The following is a 22,846-nucleotide window of genomic DNA, read 5'->3' on the forward strand; positions in this document are numbered from 1 at the left end:
TTGCCACTGGGCCAGCCAGTGTTCTCATGAATGGCAGCTGACTTCTGCCATTAGGTTCCCAAGGCAGAAACCCCAGGGTTTTCTATGATCCAGCCATATCCCTCCACCATGCACATTGATTCAATGTAGGGAGAGATCTTATACAGGCAGGATCTCAAGAATCATGGGGAATTTTGTGACTGGCAGTCATGTCTTGGTCCTGCTTCCCTCCCAGGGAATTAGCAGGATTTAGCCGGAGACTGACCAGTCAAGAATTCCAGGAGGAAGTAGGAAAGGAATCAAAGAAACAGTCCTCAGGCCTCTACTCTTTGCAAACCTGGCCTCCAAATACCAGATAAGGTACAGGACAGTGAAGTGTGCACAGGGCAATGCCAGCCTAAGTGAACAAGGGAAAGTGGAGTTTAAACGGAGACCAGAAATACTTGAGGCAGGTCGCCCAGCGGACTTCAGGAGAGGAGCTTTTAACCAGAAAACCTGAAAGGCGAAGGCTGGAGAGATGGCTCAGGGTGGCTGGGCATGGTGGTCAATGCCTATAATCTTAACACTCAGGAGGCTAAGAAGGCAGGGGAGTGGTGAGTTACAAGTCAGGTTAGGCTACAGGGCTAGTTGCAAGCCAGCCTGGTCTACAGAGTGCAATTTTGTCTAAACATTAGAGGTGTTGGGGGGAGAAAAGGAAGAAGGGGGAGCAAACAGGACAGGGAGAGGGAGGGCAGAAGGGAGAGGAAAAGAGGGGAGAGGAGAAAAATGAGAAGAGTGGGAAACGGAGAAAGTGGAGAGAGAAAGGAGGAAGAAGGTGGAGAGAAAAGGAGGACAAGAGATGGGAAGGGAGGGGGAGAGGGAAGGGAAGGGAAGGAAGTGGAGAGAAATGGAAAGGAGGGGGAGAGAGAAAAAGGTTGGGGAAGACTGCAGAGAGGACAGGAGGGGGTAGCGGGAGAGAGGAGGGAAGTTGTGAGAGGAAGGAATGGGGGGCAGGTGAATAAGCAGAGGGGGTGGGGGCTCCCCAATAGCATTTGCCTAGCATGTGAGAGGCCTTAGGTTCCATCCCCAGCACATAAAAAAGAAAGAGCTACTTGGATTCTGAAGAGCCATAAAAGTCAATTTCAATCTGACCCAAGCTGAGAGTGACGCAGGGGACAAAGCAGCGTGACAGGAATGAACTTGGCTCGTTCTCTAGTGGAAGGTTCCGGTAGAACTCCCTGTAACCCTGTAACAATGGAATACAAGAACTACCAACCGCTTTGGGTTCTCAGCTCTTGAAACGGGCTGGCTCCCGAGGACCTGGGTTTAAGTGAAGGATCCAGGAGGTGAATTTTAAATTTCACTGAGTTTTACTCCTCAGGTTGAAATATCTGCACTTGGCTAGTGGCAGCTGGGTCGTGCAGTGCAGATTGCTCTGATGGAAGAGCCCCAGCCCTATGGCAGATAGGGCAGCAGAAAGCAGACGTTAAACATCGTACCTTGTGGAGTTAGTAGATCCATTCAGCGCTGGAGGCACCCCAGCTGATGACTAATGGCTTCATGACACTGTCCTCCCCCAAAACCTTTTTGAGATTGAACATGTACTCTGGTCAGTGGTGGCTTAAAGATGGAGAAAACTTGTCGGCAAAATTGACAGAGGTATTTTGGGTATGGGAGTATTTTGCTTGCATCTACAGCCTAGGGATAGAGTCAGAGCCAGGCTCAGTTAAGGTCAGCTTTGAAATGGCTGTGTCTCAGACAAGCCAAGCAACAGGCTTCTTCCCTTCTTTGTGGTAGGCGGGTGGGTCTTGGAAGAAGGAGTGAGCACTAGCTTTTGCTTTATTTTTATTCTGTGTGTGTGCCTAATGGAAGTCAGAGGACGACCAGAGGGAGTCAACTTTTTCTTTCTACCATGTGGGTACCATGGATCAAACTCTGGCTCTACATCCTTACCTGATGAGCCATCATGCTGAAACTACCTTTGTTTGTTTGTTTGTTTGTTTGGAGGGGGTTGGTTTCAAGACAGGATTTCTGTGGCTTTGGAGCCTGTCCTGGAACTAGCTCTTGTAGATGACCAGGCTGGCCTCCAACTCAGAGATTTATCTGCCTCTGCCTCCCGAGTGCTGGGATTAAAGGCGCGTGCCACCAACGCCCTGCTTGGAACTACCTTTTTTTTTTTTTTTTTTTTTTTTTTTTTTGGTTTTTCGAGACAGGGTTTCTCTGTGGCTTTGGAGGCTGTCCTGGAACTCACTTGGTAGTCCAGGCTGGTCTCGAACTCACAGAGATCCGCCTGCCTCTGCCTCCCGAGTGCTGGGATTAAAGGCGTGCGCCACCAACGCCCGGCTTTGGAACTACCTTTTAAGAAAGTAGATAGCTCATGCTGGCAAGAGTCACATGTGCTAGGTTCTGAGTTCGGAAACTGTCTTGACATATTTTGTCTCCTTTTGTCAGGGCTCAAGAGCCCCTCCCTCCCTTATTCCTGCCCTTTCCTTCCTTGTAAGAACTGATGCCCATGACAACAAAGTATCAGCTGCTGGAACACTTCGGAATCTTAGCCAATATCTTGAATGCTCCATAGCCACCATTTCCTTTCTTTTCTTTTGTATTGTGTGTTTGTGGGAGTGGGCATGTGTAAGGACTAGGGGACAACTTGTGGGAGCCTGTTCTCTCTTTCCACCATGTGAGGCTCCAGGGAGGGAGCTCATGTTCTAGCTTGGCAGCAAGTGCCTTTACCTTACTGAACCATCTCCCTGACCTTACAGTGAGGCTTCCCTGGCTGAGGGCTTCGCTCAGTGCTGGAGCCTTACCCAGCATGTGCAGGACTCTGAGGTGGCTCGAATACACACTGAGGCTTTAAGAATTTCTAGATTTTACATCAATAGTCCAAGGTCACACAGGTCTGTGCTTCATGACCTCCCCAGCATATAAGTAAACAGATGTAGATATTTAAACAAGAAAAGGCATACTGGGCTGGAATGCGGCACAGTTGGCAAAATGTTTGCCAAACCCGGGTTTGTATCCCAGCACCCATAAAGAGAGGAATGGTGGCACACCTCTATTCTCCCAGCACTTGGGTGGGGAAGGATGAATAGCTTAAGGTCATCCTCCAGTTTAGGAAAGGCAGGATCCTCAGAAATAAAAACAAAATACAGCCGGGCGGTGGTGGCGCACGCCTTTAATCCCAGCACTTGGGAGGCAGAGGCAGGCGGATCTCTGTGAGTTCGAGGCCAGGCTGGACCGATAGCCTCCAAAACAATACAGAGAAACCCTGTCTCGTAAAAACCAAAAAAACCCCCAACCAAACAACAACAACAAAAAAGCCAAGCCTCCACCACACCCTATCCCCTCCCAAATTGAAAATGTATTCTCTGAGCGCCAGTGGTCACTGCCACAGTACACAGTAATCGGCACCAGCGCCGTCAGTGTACGGATGGGGGAACCGAGGCTCAGACAGGCGAAGTGACACATCATTGGCTCTCCGTGGGCTCAGAGGCGTCTTCCGAGCACACCGGCAGCCGCGGGCTCCGAACTCGCTCCTCCGCAAACTCGTGCCCCCGCGGCGCACGCGCACTGGGCGGTGCCGGGCGCACTTTTGGGCGTGTGCGAGTGCGAGTGCAAGTGCGCGCGCGCACGGCGGGAGCGAGGACGACAGTCGGGGGTGGGGGGGAGCGTGCGCGCGCTGACGTGCCGGGCGCCATGTTGGAGGGCTGGTGGTAGCGGCTCGGGGAGGTTCTCGCTCTGTCGGTCTCGCTCCGTCTCTCGCTTCCTCCCCCCCGGCTCCCTTCGGGACGCCCCCCTCCCCGGTCGCCGGCGTGTGGCGGAGTGTGTGCGAGGGCGGGGGCGGGCGTCGGGGGGGCGGGCGCCGCGGCCCCCGGGACGGCGGCCGAGGGAGGCGCCGGCGGCGAGGGACTCCGCGGCGCCATGGACGTCGAGAGGCTGCAGGAGGCGCTGAAAGGTGGGGGTCGCCGCGCTGCCGGCCGCGCGCCCGGGCGGAGGCCGTCCGCGCCTCCCCGCAGCCCCGGCGCCGGGCTTTGTGTGGGCCGCGGGCGTGGGGGGGGAGGGGAGCGCCTGGCCCCGGCTCGGCCTCGTCGTGCGGCGGTGGCGGCCTCTGGGCCTGGGGAGCCCCGCTCGCCCTCACCACGCCGAGACCCAGGCTTGGCGAGCAACAGGCTCGAGAACCCTGCTTCCCAAACTTGGAACCTTGGGGTTCCGGCGTTCTGAGAAGCCCCCTTGGAGGTCCAGGAGCGTTTGGGGATGGCGCCTTCGTGGGGAGACTTGGGGGTGGATGCAGTCAGATGTACGCTGCGGGGATCGGGGCTTGGATCGGATGCTGGGGCTCCCCTGCGCCACTCTTGGGAGACACTGAAGGATGGTTTGTGAGGCGGAGTGCCCCCTTTAGGAGAATTCGCGCTGTCGGTGGAACTCGGGTGGACGTGGGTATTTGGGTGGGAGGCTGATTTTCTTGTTTGCTTGTTTGGTTTTTATACAAGAATTCTCTGCGCACCCCTGGCTGTCCTGGAACTCACTTTAGAGACCAGGCTGGGCTTGATCTCAGAGATCCTTTTGCTCCTGCCTCCTGAATGCTGGGATCAAAGGTGTGCGCCGCCATGCCCAGCCGAGGCTGATTTTTTTAATTGTTTTCTAATGTAGAGAAAGACTTTGAATAAAGTTTTCTTGGAGAGGACTTACTAATAACCTTTCTTTTTCTTCCCCCCTTATCCTTATCTAGATTTTGAGAAGAGGGGGAAAAAGGAGGTTTGCCCCGTCCTAGATCAGTTTCTCTGTCATGTAGCAAAGACTGGAGAAACAATGTAAGTAAAACGCATGGGTGGATGGGTTCATGGTCACAAACATACTATCTTTAGAGTTGTTTAGAAAAGTGGGAAAAGAGGGTTTCAGAACACTTATATAATCGATCTGTCAAAATCGGAGACCCTGGGGATGGGCAGGACAGCCCAACAGGTGCTTGCTGCCAGGCCTCAGGACTGGATATTCCACATAGGGAGTCCCACATAATGAAAGGAGAGAACTGACTCGAAAAAGTTGTGCTCAGATTCACACACAACAGTAAAGAAGTAAATACAATAAAAAATTGGAGAGGCCTTAAAGAGCAAAGTAAAGGCAAGATGCTCTCCTGTGTGTTGCATAACAATTGTTAAGAATTTATCAAAAGTTTTCTGCATATCTGCTTTGGCACAAGGAGAACCTACTAATTTGAAAGAACTATTGAAAAGAATGTTTCATTATGGTGTTTCTTTATCATTGCAAACAGGTTTAGTCTCACAATTTTGTGGCTTTGATACTGTTAGGGATTTGTTGTTGACTTTTTTTTTTGTACTGTCCTGTATCCAGCCTTTTGTTGTCATACAGATCCATGTTGTTGTTTGAAGTCTAACCTGTTTTATTGTCTTGAGGATTTGGGGTGATTATTTGACACATTCCAGATGGTGAAGTTGTCACTGTCCTGACTTTCTGGGTTAGCTAACTTATTACACATGCCCAACATCTTACTAGGCTCGTTTCCAAATGTTGTCAATCTGAACTTATACTGTATTTTTTCAAAGGGAAAAATCTGCTTTATTCTCCAGTTGATGTGGTAGAAGTTGTTTTCTCAACCGCCTGCTTTTGTACACACTGAGTAGTGTAGGGTGGAGAGCAGGGGAGAGGAAAGGGTATTTTGGGTTTAGTGTTAGTGAGCTGTCTGCTTAGTTTAACATTCAGCTTCTCTGTCATTATCATTTTTCAGACATGGTCTCATTCTGTAGCCCTGGCTGGATTTGAACTCAGTGGTCCTTACTGGTCCTGCCTTCCAGGTGCTGGAATTAAAGTCTTGGGCAGCAATGCCAGACAGTTTTTACTTTTTTGGGATAGGATCACCCTATGGCTCAGATGGCTCTGAATTAGATAGCCCAGAATGACCTTAAACTCTAGTCAGTCCTATCCCAGCCACCAAGTACTGGGGCTACAGATGTGAGCGGCCTGCTCAGCTTTCCTTGTTGTTGTTGTCTTTATATTGTTATTGTTACAATTGGCACTGGAGCTGGAACCTAGTACCTCATGTGCTAGACAAGAGCCCTGCTCTGAGCTACTCCCTTAAAAATTTGAGCTACTGGGAGGTGGTGGTACATGCCTGTAGTCCCAGTGCAGAGGCAGGTGGATCTCAGTTCTCAGTGAGTTCGAGGCCAGCCTGGTCTACAAAGTGAGTTCTAGGACAGCCAGGACTGTTACACAGAGAAACCCTGTCTCCGACCCCCTCACTCCCTGGAATTTGAGTTACTGGCTTTAAATTTAGGTCCTTTCTGCTTTCATCTCTGTAGTGCTAGGATTCATGCAAGCCCCAACATGTTCAGCTTTCTGTTCTTTATTAACAAGTGTTCATTTCTTAAAAGGTTTGTTTATGACTGTACTTTCTAATAAGTAGCTGGATTTTAGGAAGAAAAAATACCTGCATAATTAGGTAGTTAAACAAGCAGAGCCTCTTTAGTGGTCTATTAAAATACATCAATTCAGGACAGGAGGTGGTGGCACACACTTTTAATCCCAGGATTTGGGAGGCAGAGGCAAGGTGGATCTTCATGTTCATTCAGCCTGGCCTAGAATGAGATCCTGGACAGCCAGGATTACACAGAGAAACTCTGTCTTGTTGGTGGCTCACGCCTTTAATCCAGCAGTCAGGAGGCAGAGGCAGGTGGATCTCTGTAGTTCGAGGCCAGCCTGGTCTGCAGAGCAAGTGCCAGGATAGGCTCCAAAGCTACACAGAGAAACCCTGTCGCAAAAAAAAATCTTAGACGAAAAGATGAAATATATTCATCAACGTAATGTGACTAATATTTCTGTGCATATCAGTTTTAAGAATGGAATCCTTGCTGGGCATGGTGGTGTACAACCTTAATCCCAGCAGAGGGTTAAAGGCAGAGACGGCAGATCTCTGAGTTGGAGAATAGTCTGGTCTACATAATGAGTTCCAGGACAGCCAAGGCTATACAGTGAGTCTCTTTCTCCAAAAATGGGAATGCTCTAGTGAAAAAAAAATCATTTACTGGGCTGGAGAGATGGCTCAATGATTAAGATCACTAGCTGCTCTTCTAGAGGACCCAGTTTTGATTTCTTGCATTCACTTGTAAGCTCACAATTCTCTCTGTAACTCCAGTTCCAGGATATCTGATGTTCTATTCTGGCCTCCCGAGAGCACAGTACATGATTGTGGTACACATTTATATGTGCTGGCAGAAAACCCAAAGTGGATGCAAATCACTAGTTTTACTTATAGAAAAGCCTAAAGATGACTAGGTGCCATATTTCAAAATTAAATAAGTCCCTAAGATAACTTTGCTTACATTGCCTCTCTTGAGTTGTTGACTGGATTATGCTATTTCTGTATCAGAATCATCACAAGAAAAGCATTTATTTCCCAAAGTTTATTTGACATACAAGATTATCTTAGTTGGGTTGTAGTTGTACATTCTTTTAATCCCAGAATTTGGAAGGCATAGGCAGGTGGGCCTCTAAATTGGAGGCCAGCCTAGTCTACAAAGTAAGTTCCAGGACAGCCAAAGCTATGCAAAAAAAAAAAAAAAAAACCTTTCTTGGAAAAAGAAGGGGGGGTTATCTTGGACTATGATGCTTATCAGTCTGGTCTATACAAACTGCCTTAACTTTTTGGTAAGCACATTGCTCTAGTTGAAAGTTTCTAAAAGGTAACTTTAATATTCTGTTATATCCTGTCCTCTGTCTTGGACTACCAGGTAGCCTGAGAATCTGTCAGATTTTGAATCCTCTACTTAACTACCTCATTTGGATATTGTGTGTTTAGGTGTTCTGTATTAAAATGATTGGTGCTTTTTATATTCTTTATTATGTTTAGTGATTTAGATTTTTTTTTTTCCAAACTAGGTGTAGCATTTGCTTGTTTTTCACTAGAATCTGGGCCTTGCTGATGTTAGTCCTGTGCTCAGCCATTGAGTTGTCACAACTGCAGAACCAGATAGTGATTTCTTTGTTTTCCTGGTGCTGGGGATCACATCCAGACCCTTCTGTGTGCTGGGCAAGTGCTTCACCACTGAGCTGCATCCCCATAGTGTGGAGCTTGTGAATGAACTTTTTTCATAACAAAAATCCCTGATTCTGGAAATGGAATGATGGGATTAGTATATCCTGAAATCACTACATGGGTCTATCATTGTACACTCAAAAAGGTGGAAATAATGCTAATGTTATATCCTGCCCTCCCCCCCCCCAAGAAGACAGGGTTTCTGTCCTGGCACTTGCTCTGTAGACCAGGGTGGTCTGCATTCACCAAAATCCCCCTGCCTCTGCCTTGAGAGCTCAGGGATTAAAGGCCTGCACCACCACCACCTAGCTAAGAATATTGTTTTTAATGTGTATGGTGTTTTTGCCTAAGTGTTTGTCTCCACTGTTCGAATGCCATGCCTGCTGGGATCAGAAGTATGTGATCAGAAGACTGGGAAGTCACAGACTTGTGAGCTGCTTTGTGGTATTTGGAAATGAATCCAGGTCCTCTGGAAGAGCAATAAGTGCCCTTCACTGCTGAAGCATTTTAAGATCCAGTCCCAAGAATGTCATTTTTTTTTTTTAAACAAAATGTACCCCATTTGTAGTGTTCACCCACCCACTCCTATTTGGAGACTCCGTCTCACTGTGTAGCAATAGCTGTCACTTCATGTGTGGTTAGTTTCTAGATATGGCTTCTGTTGTGCCACATTCAGGAGCTCAGTGTGAGCACAAAGTGTTCCCTTCAGATCTTCTCTTCACCCACTGGTGGAGTGGCCAAGAGCATTTCATTTTTAACTGCTGCTCTCAAGGTGGGCTGCCATGGTTTCTGGTTGTGGGTTTTTTTGTTGTTGTTGTTGTTGTTTGTGTGTGTGTGTGTGATGCTGTTTGGTTTAGGGCCTTTATCTCTATTATTTCCTCTTGAGTTGGTAGGTCTCAGTGATATACAGGCTGTCAGCTTTTCCTTACCCTTTGTGGGGTTGGTTGGGCTTTTTTTGTGGTTTAGTCTGATGCTGCTGCTTTGAGAAATGAACTAAAGCCAACAATACCATTTCTGATTTCCTTTTTTTAAATTAAAAAAAAGAAAAACTTAAATCTTTGCTAATGTTGTGTGACAAAATTTTTCCTGGGGAGCAAACATTCCTCTACTTGCCCCAGATAGGGAGCCCACGACATGCCAGATTATGAACTGGGGTTTTATTGGGGTTCCTTACAGGGTTACGGGTGAAGAGTTATTTATAGGAGCAGAAGTGACTCAAAGCTGCATCACAAAAGGTTCCCCCCCCCCCCCAAAAACCTGGAGCACCGCACAGCCTTGCAGACAGGGCAACAGGTTAGAGAGTGCCCTTTCCTTGTGTGGTCTAAAGCTTTTCCAGGCAGCTCTGCTGGTGTCTGCTTCTAGGCAGTAGTCTGGTCTCAATAGTCGTTTTTGCCACTTTTCTCTGTGAAGCTCAGCTTTTCTTCCTGAGGGTGTCTCAGCTTTTTGTTTACTCAGATAGGGAGGGGCCTAGTGAATCTGGTCAGCTTCAGGGAGTTCTTGAGTTGTTTACCTCCCTGCTTAAGCTAGCCTGCAGGATGGAATGTTTTAATTATGGAGGAAACTGTTATACAACAACCATTTAAACAAGGGTACTACAGAGAAACCCTGTCTCGAAAAACCAAAAAAAAAAAAAAAAAAACAAGGGTACTAATAGTACCTCAAACTATGAAAATAAATATGTAAAACTTAGCACATTGCTTGGTGCTAAATAAATGATACCTGTCAGTAGGGTTTGGGGGGGGTGGTGGGAGTCTGAAGTGGTCTAGCTGTTGTCCAGATTAGTCTGGAATTTGCTTTATAGTTTAAGCTGGGTTCAGATGGCAGTCCTGTCTGACCCTCCTTGTATTTAAATACTTGACACTTCAGAAAGGAAAAAAAGTTAGATAACTTAAAGGTAGTCACAATTCTGTGTGAGGAGGTTGGGTCCTCTAATTTTCCTAAGGTGGGGAATGTTGTTTTGTTTGATGTATACTTGTATCTAAAATGTCAGCCATATTCTGCTATTGGGAATTTAGTTACCTCCCCCTTTTTAATCTATTAGTAGTTAATGTTGGAGCATACTGATTTCTCAGTCTTAACTTTTTTAATCACATTTTTGTGTATGGGTACAAGTGTGGAAGTCAGAGGACACCTTTCAAGAATCGATTATCTTCACGTGGCCCCAGAATCAAACTTAGGCTAGGTTGTGTGCCTTCTTACCAGCCCCAATTTTTGTTTTGTTTGTTTTTTATGGTGGAAACTACAGATTAAAGGCTTTGTGTTTTCCCCCTACCTCTGATCTAACTAGTGTTAATTGCCCCTTTAATTTTAAGGGTGTAGCATCTGGAACTAGGTCTGTTACATGAGCTGTAGTTTTGTAAGTTAACTTCACTTCTTTACCTATAAACCCTTAAGTACATACTGCTTTTGTGTTATTGTTTGTGTGTTTGAGCTTTGGGAGCATGCCTATGTACACATGTGGATGCCAGAATAGAAAGCTCACCTTTTTGGCTAAGTTGGGTTGATTGGAGCTCTCAGGATCTACCATCTACACCCTGTAATGCCGAGGTTACAGACATGCAAAGCCACACCCTGATTTTTTTATGTGGATGCTGAGAATTCACACTTAGGGCCCTTAAGCACTCTTACCTTCAGAACTATCTCCTGATTAGCATATATTACTTAATATATAATGAGTTTCAGTATGAGGTTTTTGTTATTTGTCTTGTGCTTTTTGTGTGTGTGTGGGGGGGGGGGTAGGGTTTCTCTCTGTGACCTTGGCTGTCCTAAAACTTATGTACACCAGGCTGGTCTAAATTGCCTGCCTCTGCCACTGGTATGCTGAGATTAAAGGTGTGCACCACCATGCCTGTCTTCAGTATAAGGCTTATATAAGCAGGGTTTCACTATGTAGCTTTGCTGGTTAATGTTAATGAGGCTGACTTTGAATGCAGAGATCCGCCTACCTCTGCCTCCCAAGTCCTGTGATTAAAGGTATTGTACCACCACCTCTGCCTCGCAAAAATTTCTTTAGGTTAAATCTTGCTCTGCAGTTTAGGCTGCTCTTAGATTTATGATCCTTCTGCTTTAGTTGTTGTTTTTACTCTTGGAGTCCAGCTACTCCGATCCTTTATAAATACACATGGAGGCTAATATCTACTTCGCTTATTTCTAGCCAGCTTTTTTTTTTTAAGATTTACTATGTATAAATGTTCAGTCTGCGTATATCCCTGTAGGCCAGAAGAGGGCACCAGACTTCATTAAGATAGTTGTGAGCCACCATGTGATTTGCTGGGAATTGAACTCTGGAAGAACTTTTAACCCCTGAGCCATCTCATCTAGCCAGCTTTTCTTTTTTTTGTTGTTGTTTTTTGTTTTGTTTTTTCGAGACAGGGTTTCTCTGTGGCTTTGGAGGCTGTCCTGGAACTAGCTCTGTAGACCAGGCTGGCCTCGAACTCACAGAAATCGGCCTGCCTCTGCCTCCCGAGTGCTGGGATTAAAGGCGTGCGACAACAACGCCCGGCTAGCCAGCTTTTCTTAACTTAAATTATTCCATCTACCTTTTGCCTCTGGGTTTGTATCTTTATTTCTGCATAACTTTACTTCTTAGCCTGTGGCTTGCTTGTAGTCCTCCTCTCGCTCCATCTTCTTCCCAGGGTTATCCTATTTATTCTGTCTGCCTGCCAGCTGTCAGCCATTCTACTCTATTAGACCAATCAGGTGTGTTAGACAGGCAAAGTAACACAACTTCACAGTTAAAAGAATGCCACGCATCTTTGCATCTTTCAATGTTTTCACGGCGTAAGCTAATGTAACACATCTGAAAATAACATTTCACAACCCCCCTTGTACTGAAGTTGCACATGAGAATACAACTGCACCGCATGGGAACTTTTGCTTTCATTTGTTAACTGTCTCCCGCCAAACCGTAGGAGAGACAGATTTCAGGAACACATTTCCTGCGCATACCCTGCTTTAATCTTTGTGAAATGCATACTCTGTTAAAATTGGGCAAGGCTTATAAAGCTTAAGAGTGTACAGATGGTAAGTGATGCAGTTACAGTTGGACATGGTCAGTGCTATAGGTCCTGTTAGAACTAGTTTCCGTATGCACTGTTTGTGCTGAGTTCACTTGGGTGACATCGGCCCTCTCCACTACAGCAGTCTTTTAAAAACCACCATAGAATTTAAAGCTTAGTTTTTGGGTGTGGGGTTCCATTGTCATTACTCAGGTGATCGTTACTTACCTAAGCTGACCTTATGAACTTGAACAGCTCTCCTTTCTTTGTGGTAAAGCATATGTCCTGCTATCTGAGCCTTGCGAATGAGAGAGTGTTAGAAAGGTTGTGTGGTGATGCATGAACACTGCTTGGAGGCACTTAGTGAAAGACAGTAAGACAGGTCACTTGTGTGTTCTTAACATCTCATTTGTACATTTCTGGTGATCTTTGAGTAAATACAGTTTTTGTTGAGGCATAAATTTGATTAGACTGATACATGTTATTTTTTAAGGGACCCCTACACCTCAGAGTGTTCCCTCCTGGATCCTGGATTAGGCAAAGGCCATACCCAAACACCTGTTTTTGCAGAGATTATTTATTAAGCAGGGAAGATAAGTGGCTGATTTCTGACCCAGGGAGATTTTAAAGATTTATTATATATACAGTTTTCTGCCTGCATGTATGCCTGCAGGCCAGGAGAGGGCACCAGATCTTATTACTGGTGGTTGTGAGCCACCATGAGGTTGCTGGGAATTGAACTCAGGACCTTTGGAAGAATAGTCAGCTTTCTTTTTTTTTTTTTTTTTTTTTTTTTGGTTTTTCGAGACAGGGTTTCTCTGTGGCTTTGGAGGCTGTCCCTGAACTCACTCTGTAGACCAGGCTGGCCTCGAACTCACAGAGATCCGCCTGCCTCTGCCTCCCGAGTGCTGGGATTAAAGGCGTGCGCCACCAACGCCCGGCTAATAGTCAGCTTTCTTAACCTCTGAGCCACCTCTCCATTCCAGTTGGTGCAATTTTTTTAAGAGGAAAAAAAAAAATGGGGAGATTTGTGTTAGAATGAGCTAGGGGTGTACTTTGATTGGGGATGTTAAAGGGGACTTTTGGTTGCTGGATTTATTTATTTCTTTATTTTTTGATAAATGGACCTTGGTAGTCAGTCTCAGGAGGAAGTGGCCAAATGGAATGGATTCCAAAGGGAATGGATTTTGGTGGTTGGCTGAATATAATGTACTGATTTTAGGAGGAAGGAATGGGGAAGGGCAAGACCTGTTAGAGCCATGTTTGCCATGCTGGGGCCTGCTGGAGCCCTTTCAACTTTAGTTTGTAGTACATAAACCTGCCCTTTTCTTTATTATATGAAAAAGGCATATATTGTAGAAGTATTTGAAATTTAAGGGATAGAGGTTTTATTGTCACTTGGATTTACAGTATTTTAGTGTTTATGTGAAGGGAAGGTGGCTTATCAACCATTATCAAATTGTCTCAAGTTTTACATGCTAAAAGGAATTTATTTTTCTAGATTGTATGATTCCGGTTGTGTTTTAGCAATTTTTCCATAGTGGTTTACAGAGTGTCTTTCAGATTACTGTGTTCTATTTCTCTTACTGGTTCTTTGTCGCGTCTGCCGAGCAGCCTGTGTCCGAGAACGTGCGGAGGGTGTCGGGGATTGACAACACAGAGACTTGTTCAACGATGTAAAAAAAACTTTAAGCAGGCCCCAAAAAGGTTCAAGAAAACTTCCTAAGAAAGGCTCCCTCCAGAGAAGCTTCTGCTCTCTCCTCTCCCCTGGCTGGTTCTGCTCTGACACCAAAAACTGATCTGGGCGTGGCAGAAGAGGCGGTTAGTCTTTGGACAAGGTTGAGGTCAGGGTGGTTTCTGTGGGCAGGCCTTTTCCAGGAACTTATTGCCCCGGGCATTGTATTGTTTTTAGTAAACATGCTTTTAGTAAGCATTGTCTTACAGCTGCCTACTCCCAGGCAGAAGGGGAAGTGGGTCTCTGCTCAAGGTCTGGTGTTCCCACAGTTATTGGCATGGATCTGGTCTGATTGTTAGGGGTTTTATATAGGGTTTTTTCATGGAGCAATATTGAGTATGGGTAGAATGTGACCAATTTTTTAAGAGATAGGATCTTGTAGCTCATACTGGCCTTGAACTCTATATGGCTCAGGATGATCTTGAACTACTGATTGATCCTCCTCCCAACTCTAGTGTTAGGATTAGAGGTTTGTGCCACCACAGCCAGCCCTGTGTTTGGAGCTATTTACTGAGTCAGTGAGTGGGTGACACCAAGACTGTTGTAGTTCCCAGGACTGTTGTCCTTTATTCAAAGATTTTGATATTGTTTTAGTCTTTGCCCCTGTTCATTTAGTAGGTTCATAACCACATTGTTGCTTGGCTTTCTTGTATTTCCTGTAGTCTATGGTCTTGCTGTGGGAAATCACTGGCACAGCCCAAGTGTGGCTACTTTAAAAACATTGGGGCACATGCCTTTAAGCCCAGCACTCGGGAGGCAGAGGCAGGCGGATCTCTGTTGGTATTAAAAATGTGTGCATCACACTTGGCCACACACCTTAACTTTTGAGGCAAGTTCTCACTGGGACCCTGAACTCACCAATTAAGTTGGTTTCTGACCATAAGCCCTAGGAATGCTGTTCTCACCTATCCAACACTGCTATTACAGGTACACATCACCATGCCTAGATTTTTTTTCTCCAGACCCGACAATGCTTTTTTCAAAAAAGATGAACCATGACTATATGTAAATATTTGGAGATGGGTTTGTCTTGTTTACTTCTCAATGTCTGTATGCTCAGAATCTGTCCATTCTTTGTCAGTTTAGCTGTCACCTGGACCTTAGAGAACAGTCATCTTGCTTATTTTACTTTTTTTTTTTTTTTTTTTTTTTGGTTTTTCGAGACAGGGTTTCTCTGTATTGTTTTGGAGGCTGTCCTGGAGCTCTTTCTGTAGACCAGGCTGGCCTCAAACTTACAGAGATCCGCCTGCCTCTGCCTCCCGAGTGCTGGGATTAAAGGTGTGTGCCACCAACGCCTAGGGGATGGAGAAATGGCTCAGAAGAGACTGCTCTTCCAGTGGACCTGGGTTCAGTTCTCAACTATCTGTAACTGGGATCTGACACCCTACACAAAATATGTATAGGCAAAACACCAGTGCACATTAAATAAATAAATGAAGGAATGAATCTTTAAAATTTTATAAGTTATATTGGGAAATTCAGAAGAGACTTTTTCACCTCATTTCTGTTTAAAACGTGTTCTAGATTTCATTCTGAAAGGGTATTTGGATTTTAGAAAGTAGAATATGCTTAAGGTCTTTTGTATAACTAATGCTGAGTCACTTAAATCCAAAAGGAAACAAGAAAAGAAGGGAAAGATATATTTTTGGGAAAGATGTTGAGTTGGCAACTCAGTCAGGCTTTGGGTAGGATGATAAGGCACCTGTGAAAGACTAAGCTGCTTTAGTTGGTGGAGTTGTGTTCCTTGGGGTGCTGCCAAAAGGCTGGCTAGTTATGCTTCAATGCTTTCCAGTTTCTGTACTACATTTCTGAGGGAGAGTGTATGACGACTGATCCACTTGGACTAATCACTTTTTTGGATGGCTGGTTGACACCATCCCACCATAAAAAAAAATACAAACAGCTGGGAGGCCCATCTTGGTGTTTAAAACTTTCTAGAAAAGTAATGAGTACAAATGAGTTGGGAGCTATCTTTGTACATAACTGTACAAACTGTAGCTAGCAGTGGGGTCTGTTCAGTTGGTTACTAAGTAGATTCCAGTAGTAGGTGGCAGTTAACAACTCTGTTGCAGTGGGAAAAGTAGTTTCTGCCTTGAATCCAGATATATTCAGTACCTCAGTCTGCAGAAGTCTTTGAGTTGGTGTTGTGTACTTAATGTTTTCATGACAAGGATGTTTCCCCCTAAAAAGAAAGGTGTTCTACCCCTCATTCCCCGTTTGTAGAGAGGGTTTTTTCACTATGTAGTTCTGGCTGTAGACCAAACTGTCCTGGAACTCACAGATCTGCCTGCCTCTCTCTGCACTGGGAATAAAAGTGTGTGCCATTAAGCTGGATTAAGAAAGGTCATTTCTCATTTACATGTTTTAGCATCAAGGTATCTGATGCTTTAACAGAGTTACAGAGTATGTTTTAATAAGTAAATTAGGTCAAGTGCCTAGGAAGGGATTAGCAGTTTCTACTAGTTGTACAAGAAGGTGAAGGAGGTGGGACTACAGCGATCAAAGGAAGTCATGAGATGGGGTCAGAAACTATAGCTAAGACATAGAATTTTTAAATGTGGAAAGATGAGAAGTGGTTACTTGAGGATTTTGTGCCCAAAGGGAATAAGATTATCAGACAATATTGGGTTTTCCATCTGGGAATATTATCTATACACCATTCTCAATGTCTTTGGATTGAATTTCAACTACGGTTTTTAAAAAATGACATCCTGAAGAGTGTTATTTCCTCTCTTTAGACATCATGTTGAAAATCCTTTGCTGAGTCTGAGCATATGTCTGGTTTAGTTGTGGCCCTCTTTTCCTGCTCACTTCATTCCTTGGTTCTCTGGTAGATAATGGTCCCTTATCACGGTGACTTCATGTTCCTCTGTTCTGGGCACCCATCTTTAGAGATACGCTAAGGCACCTCTGAAAAACCTTCATTCCCGTGTTAGATGTGCTTATGACACATGATTTCTTCCTTAGTCATGTGTGTAATTTGCTTTGCTGATACTTCCTGGTTATAGAGTGAGCTCCTGCAGTCACACAGTAATGTAGTATGTACTTTAGTTAGTGTTTTGTTTTGATGTTCTCCTGTACTTAAACAGTAGTAGGGGCGTGCAGCATTTTGAAGACTAGGCAGGGGCTGAAATGGGATAACAAAGAGCTGGAAGAGGTGACAGAACCAGATGTATCTCCCCCTGTGGGTCATTTTGGACCTCTTGAAAACTTTGGTCTTTACTTTTAGTGAAACCCAGGTTTGAAGCACAGAGAGATAATGTTAGACTGCCAGTGGAATTGTTCTATGGATGGTTGTGCTGAAGCATTTTAGGTATTGTAAGAGAGGTGAGTGCAGTTTATTCTTTTGCTCCTTTTTCTTCATTGGAATCATTGACTGAACCCAGCACTCAGACACAGCTCCACCATGCAGGCATAGCTTGAATTCAGGTGAAGGAATAGTAATGCTTTGGAATAAATTAGTAATTTACTCTGAGACAGGATCTTACTATATACCCTGGAACTTGGTATGTAAACTAGGCTGACCTCTAACTCTTGGAGGCCTTGCCTGTCTCCTGAGCTGGACTTAAAGGTGCAAAACTACCACACCCAGCTCTCTTTTTTTTGAAACAGGATCTCCCACTTCCTAGGACAGGGATTAAAGGTGTGTTCTACATGCCTGACCCCCAGCTATTATTCTTTATGTATTTTAAAAGTGTAACAAGACTTTTTTTTTTTTTTACAAAAAGATATAGGGGAAAGGAGTCAGTAGTGATTGAGGAATTTTATTTCATGAAGATGATGATTCTAGCAGGGACTATTGATGGGAAAAATGAGTTCAGTATTGGATACAGTTAGCAAAGTGTAAACATGAAATACATGGTTGAATGAATGAGTCTAAGAAATTAGCTAATTGACATACAAAGGTGTATCAATGACACTGATTGAAATTATTAGCTGTACATAGAGAAGAGGTAGGTTGAGCTCTTGAGTTGCTGCATTGAATAGTTGAAAATGAGTGGTAACCTTGCAGAATGTTCCTAGAGCAGGGAAGTTAAGGTGTGAGAGTTAACCACTGGATACAGCAACATGGAGGTTACTGATCTTCATAGGAACAAATAGATTTAGTGATGGAACTGAAAGCCTGACTGGCAGATATCACTAGGAATTTTACTACATAGGACAGTGAAGAAATGAAAGGTAGGAGTTAGATAGAAAAATGGAAGTGTAGTGAAAATAATGAAGATGGAAAAAAATACGTAGGTGGGGGTAATCTACCAGGAAGATAGATGTGAATGTATTTGATAGAAGGAAGATTGCTCATTGTCATATGCAGTGAGCATGAGCACAGATTGTTTATCAGGAGGGATATATGAGAAAGTAGCTGGGCATTTTCTCCCTATGCTTCAGTTTTAGAAAAGTAATAGGAAGTGAGGTCACTGAATGTGACAGTAAGAGTTCATGGAAGAGACTGAAGATAAGGGTGAGTGCACTGTAAATCTTGGTGGAGTCAGACTTGGGAATGCGAAATACATGAATGTCTTTCCCCCATCAAGTACTATAATAATAAATCTTACTGACTAGAGTTTGACAAAGCCAAATGATAATTTTTCCCCTTATTTTCTATACGTGTTTGTCAGTTGACATATTTTCTTTATCTTTAAATAAAGCAATAAAAACGAGTTGGGAAGTAATACTGAGAATTTTCTTCTCTAAGGAATATTTAAGGTGCCCGTGAAAGTATTTCTAAGGTAGAGATTTAGTTATCTGTTATGTACATGTTCAGCTCAACAGAGGTCTTTGTTTTTTGTTTTTTGTTTTTTTGGTTTTTTTGGTTTTTTCGAGAAGGGTTTCTCTGTACTGTTTTGGAGCCTGTCCTGGAACTCGATTGGTAGACCAGGCTTGGTCTCGAACTCACGGAGATCCACCTGCCTCTGCCTCCCAAGTGCTGGGATTAAAGGTGTGCGCCACCACCGCCCGGCAACAGAGGTCTTTGTTAACTGACATATTTTACCCGTATCGATGCCATCTCAAAATATTATCCTCATCCCCAAGTTCTTATGTTTCTTTCTACTTTACTATTTCTAAAGATTTATGTGTATGAGTGTTTTGCCTATATGTATATATGTACACCACATGCATACTTGGTGATTCTAGAGTCAGGAGAGGCCCTTGGAGGTCAGAATAGAACATCAAGTCTGGATCTGTGTTTATAGATGCTTGTCAGCAGAAATGTGAGTGCTATAAACCTAATCCAGGCCCTCTGCAAGAACAGCAAGTGTAAATAGTCAGACAGCCAAAAAGGGGAGCGTATATATCTCCTTAGAGCACTGGTTCTCAACTTTCCTACTGCCGTGGCCTTTTGATACAGTTCATCATGTTGTCTGACCCCCCAACCATACACTTCTTTTGTTGCTACTTCATAACCTTCTGTGGTTTCTTGTGGTCTAAGGTGACCTCTGTGAAAGCACCATCAGACACTCAAAGGGATTGAGGCCCAAAGGTTGAGAACCAAGGCCTTAGAGTATATTCATTCCTGCCAGACAGGCCAGATATATCTCATCATCCTTTTGTTTTAACACCTCAATCTTGAGGTGAAACAATGCCTCTGCCTGATACAAGTAGAAACAGAATGCAAGTAGGAGCCATCATGTGCACAGACTGTTTCTTCGTCTCTCTTGGTTTTTGTGACCTTTGGAAGGACTGGCCCAAGCAGCCTCATTGTAGATATTTGAGACAGGGCTCCCTCTGCTAGGATTACAAGCAAGGGCCAGTGGTGAAGGGGCATTTTAAAAATTAAAATTGTGTGTGGGGTGATAGACATATGCGTAACAGGATCTATGGAGATCAGAGGGCAGCTTGCAAGAGTTTGTTTCTCTGCAGTGTAGGTTCCAGGGATTGAACTCAGGTCATCAGGTTTGGCAGCAAGCCCCTTGCCCTGTTGAGCTATATTTGTTTGTTTCAAATTGATTGCCTGTGGGTTTTAAGTTTTACCATGTTACAAAGATAGCAATCTATACAATTAAGATGACAATTTTTTTTTTGTTTTCCGAGACAGGGTTTCTCTGTATTGTTTTGGAGGCTGTCCTGGAACTCGTTCTGTACACCAGGCTAGTCTCGAACTCACAGAGATCCGCCTGCCTCTGCCTCCCAAGTGCTGGGATTAAAGGCGTGTGCCACCAACACCCGGCACCGTTCTTGATTTCATGGAATGAGGGAAGGGTGGGCAGCAAACTAGTTAGTTCTGCTTTTATTGTTTGAAGATGTGTTACTATCGCTGTCCTACTTGACAGTTTGGGCATATAGTTAAAATCCTCATCTGCAGATTTTGAAGATGTCTTCCTATTGCACTTATGACACTGACTTTCATAAATCTGAGGTTCTCTGATGTATTTCATGTAGGATTTTCTCTTTGGTTCCAAGATTATCTACTTTATATCATGACTCCATATAGGTCTGTTTTATCAATTCTTAAGGTGGCTACTTTCAGTTACCCTTGTGAGTTCTTTGAATTTGCAAACTGATTTCCCTTTGTCTTCTGTTTATAGGAGCCCTGCTGATAGTAAATCATGCTCAAGTTCCTTCATATTTACTATGTTCAACTTATAGACATCTTACTGTGTGTTGCTTGTCTTGGTCACCTCCTTATTACTGTGATAAAATATCCTCACAAAAGTAGCTGAAAGGAGTCAAGTGTTGGTGCTGCATGCCTTTAATCCCAGCACTCAGGAGGCAGAAGCAGGTGGATCTCTGTGAGTTTGAGACCAGCACAGTATTCAAAGCCACCACAGAGAAACCCTGTCTCCGGAAAAAAAAAGCTGAAAGGAATTTTATTTTGGGTTACAATTTCATAGTGACACAGCCTATGGTGATGCCAAGGATACAGCCAGCAGGAAGACTAACCTGAGTGTTTACCCTTGCAAAGGTCACAATACTTGGATACTTTTAAGTAATCCTATGTCTTATTGTGAGATTTCAGTTTGAGGGTCTGGATTTCCTGTTTCATTCTTTATTGTTGTCCTCAGCAGAAGGGATTAAAGGTGTAGTAGTTTTTAACCGTTGGCAGTCATTTGGCAATGTGTGGAGGCACTGTTGATTGTTACTTTTGAGGAGTGGTCAGTGCTCCTGGCACTTGTAGATTGTTGTTAGCCATGCTGCAGAAAACTTAATAGGGCAGCCTGCCACAATACAGATCTGTGAGTTGGAGGCCAGCTTGGTCTACAGAGCCAGTTCCAGCACTTCTGAGTATGAGAAATTCCCTTTGTTGTTGTTTTTTCTTGTACTGCTGGCTTTCTCTCTCTCTCTCTTTTTTTTTTCGAGACAGGGTTTCTCTGTGGCTTTGGAGGCTGTCCTGGAACTCACTTTGTAGACCAGGCTGGCCTCCAACTCACAGAGATCTGCCTGCCTCTGCCTCTCAAGTGCTGGGATTAAAGGCGTGCGCCACCAACGCCCGGCTTGGCTTTCTCCTTTTAAGATTCAGCTTATTCCCACTTGGTCCTAGAGCCCTCCTGTCAACAGTTCTAAACCTACATCGATCCTCCTGTAGTTTCTGTGTATCAGCACAAAATCTGTCATGAATTTTCCATGTAACAGCCAGAGTCTTTGAACTAATTGTGTGGAACATGAACCTTCCCATTTCTACAGGAAATTTTATGTTGAGACAGGCTGATTTGGAACTGGGTTTAAGTGATTCTCCAGTAGTCTGTGACACTCAATGTTTTACTTCCTCAGGACATTTGAACTGCTCTTGACCTTGATGGTTGTGGGTTGTTAAAATGAAAAGGTCAGAAGGTCTTAGCTCATGTTAGCCCATGCTGACTTTGAATTTCTGATCTTGTGTCTCCATTTCACAACTGCTCAAATTACAGTCTTACATTACCACACCCAGCATATACAGTGTTAGGGATTAAGCCCAGGGCACACCATTTATGCTAGGTGAGCATTCTACCAACTGGGTTACATCTCCAGCCCCAGATTTATATTTTGGGTGTGAGCCTAGCCTTTAATGGCTGAGCCATCTTTCTAGCCCCAGCCCCAGTCCCAGATTTAAAGCACATAACAAAACAAAACTGAATTTCAGATGATACCTTTAGTGTGATTTGGTGCTGTTTTTGGATTGCTTTCAGTGTTGTTAGCACAACTGTACACAGTGAAGAGAGCCGATAATACAGTGTGGATGCCTGATCTCTTGAATCACAATTGGAAACTACACTCCTAGTTTATAGAGCTGCTAGACAGTCATGTAGCAAATTAATACTTTTTTTTTCTGTAATTGTATTTAGTGAGATTATTGTCTACACAAGGAAATAGGTGATATCCCTAACTTTTGTAGAATTTAGACTATTCAGGTATCAGCTTCACATTTTTCTTTTCTTTCTTTTTTTTTTTTTTTTTTTTTGTTTTATTTTGTTTTTTCAAGGTAGGGTTTCTCTATAGCTTTGGAGGCTGTCCTGGAACTAGCTAGCTCTTGTAGACCAGGCTGGTCTGGAACTCACAGAGATCCACCTGCCTCTGCCTCCCGAGTGCTGGGATTAAAGACGTGCACCACCAACACCCTGATCACATTTTTTTCTTACATTAATGGTAAAATGTGAGGGAAAGATGTAAAGATCTGGTACTATTCCCATGAACAAACCTCTACTCACCCTTGATCAGGAACCATGGTCAGACCAAAGCTAAGGACATTACCAAAGTCCATCTTGATGAGCACTGGCTCATTCAGTTTATATTTACTGGTTGTTTTAGTCAGTGTTCAGTTGCTCTGAAGAGACACCATGACCACAGAAACTTTTTTTTTTTTTTACGAGACAGGGTTTCTCTGTATTGTTTTGGAGGCTGTCGGACCAGCCCGGCCTTGAACTCAGAGATCCGCTTGCCTCTGCCTCCCGAGTGCTGGGATTAAAGGTGTGCGCCACCAATGCCCGGCCACAGCAACTCTTATAAAGGAAAGCATTTCATTAGGACTTACATTTTAGGCAGTGGTTCACAATCTTACCAATGTTGTGCTCATGTTGTGGTGACTCCAACCATAAACTTCCAGGCAGCAGAGCTTGTCTGAACATCTTCTGGATTACTCAGTTTGCATAAGAGGGAGGGAGTCAAAGAGATGGCTCAGAGGTTATGAGC

At 44.2% G+C, this 22,846-nt stretch overlaps 1 protein-coding gene across 4 annotated transcripts in view; it reads left to right on the forward strand.

The window, feature by feature from the left end:
* The first annotated feature begins 1,606 nt into the window (after positions 1-1,606).
* Positions 1,607-22,846, forward strand: part of Ppp4r2 (protein phosphatase 4 regulatory subunit 2) — a 37,012-nt gene continuing 15,772 nt past the window's right edge. Inside the window, exons 1-2 of one of the 4 annotated variants that reach the window (XM_040737249.1) lie at positions 1,607-1,617; positions 4,688-4,769. In XM_040737249.1, coding sequence (XP_040593183.1) covers positions 4,768-4,769 — 2 coding nt within the window. In that variant the 5' untranslated portion in view covers positions 1,607-1,617; positions 4,688-4,767. Of the gene's footprint in view, positions 1,618-3,633; positions 3,914-3,944; positions 4,195-4,216; positions 4,331-4,687; positions 4,770-22,846 lie in introns of those variants that run through there. The other 3 variants (XM_040737246.1, XM_040737247.1, XM_040737248.1) reach the window with 3 other exon arrangements.

Source organism: Mesocricetus auratus, unplaced genomic scaffold, assembly GCF_017639785.1.
Source record: "Mesocricetus auratus isolate SY011 unplaced genomic scaffold, BCM_Maur_2.0 Super-Scaffold_100676, whole genome shotgun sequence".
Taxonomy (NCBI): Eukaryota; Metazoa; Chordata; class Mammalia; order Rodentia; family Cricetidae; genus Mesocricetus; species Mesocricetus auratus.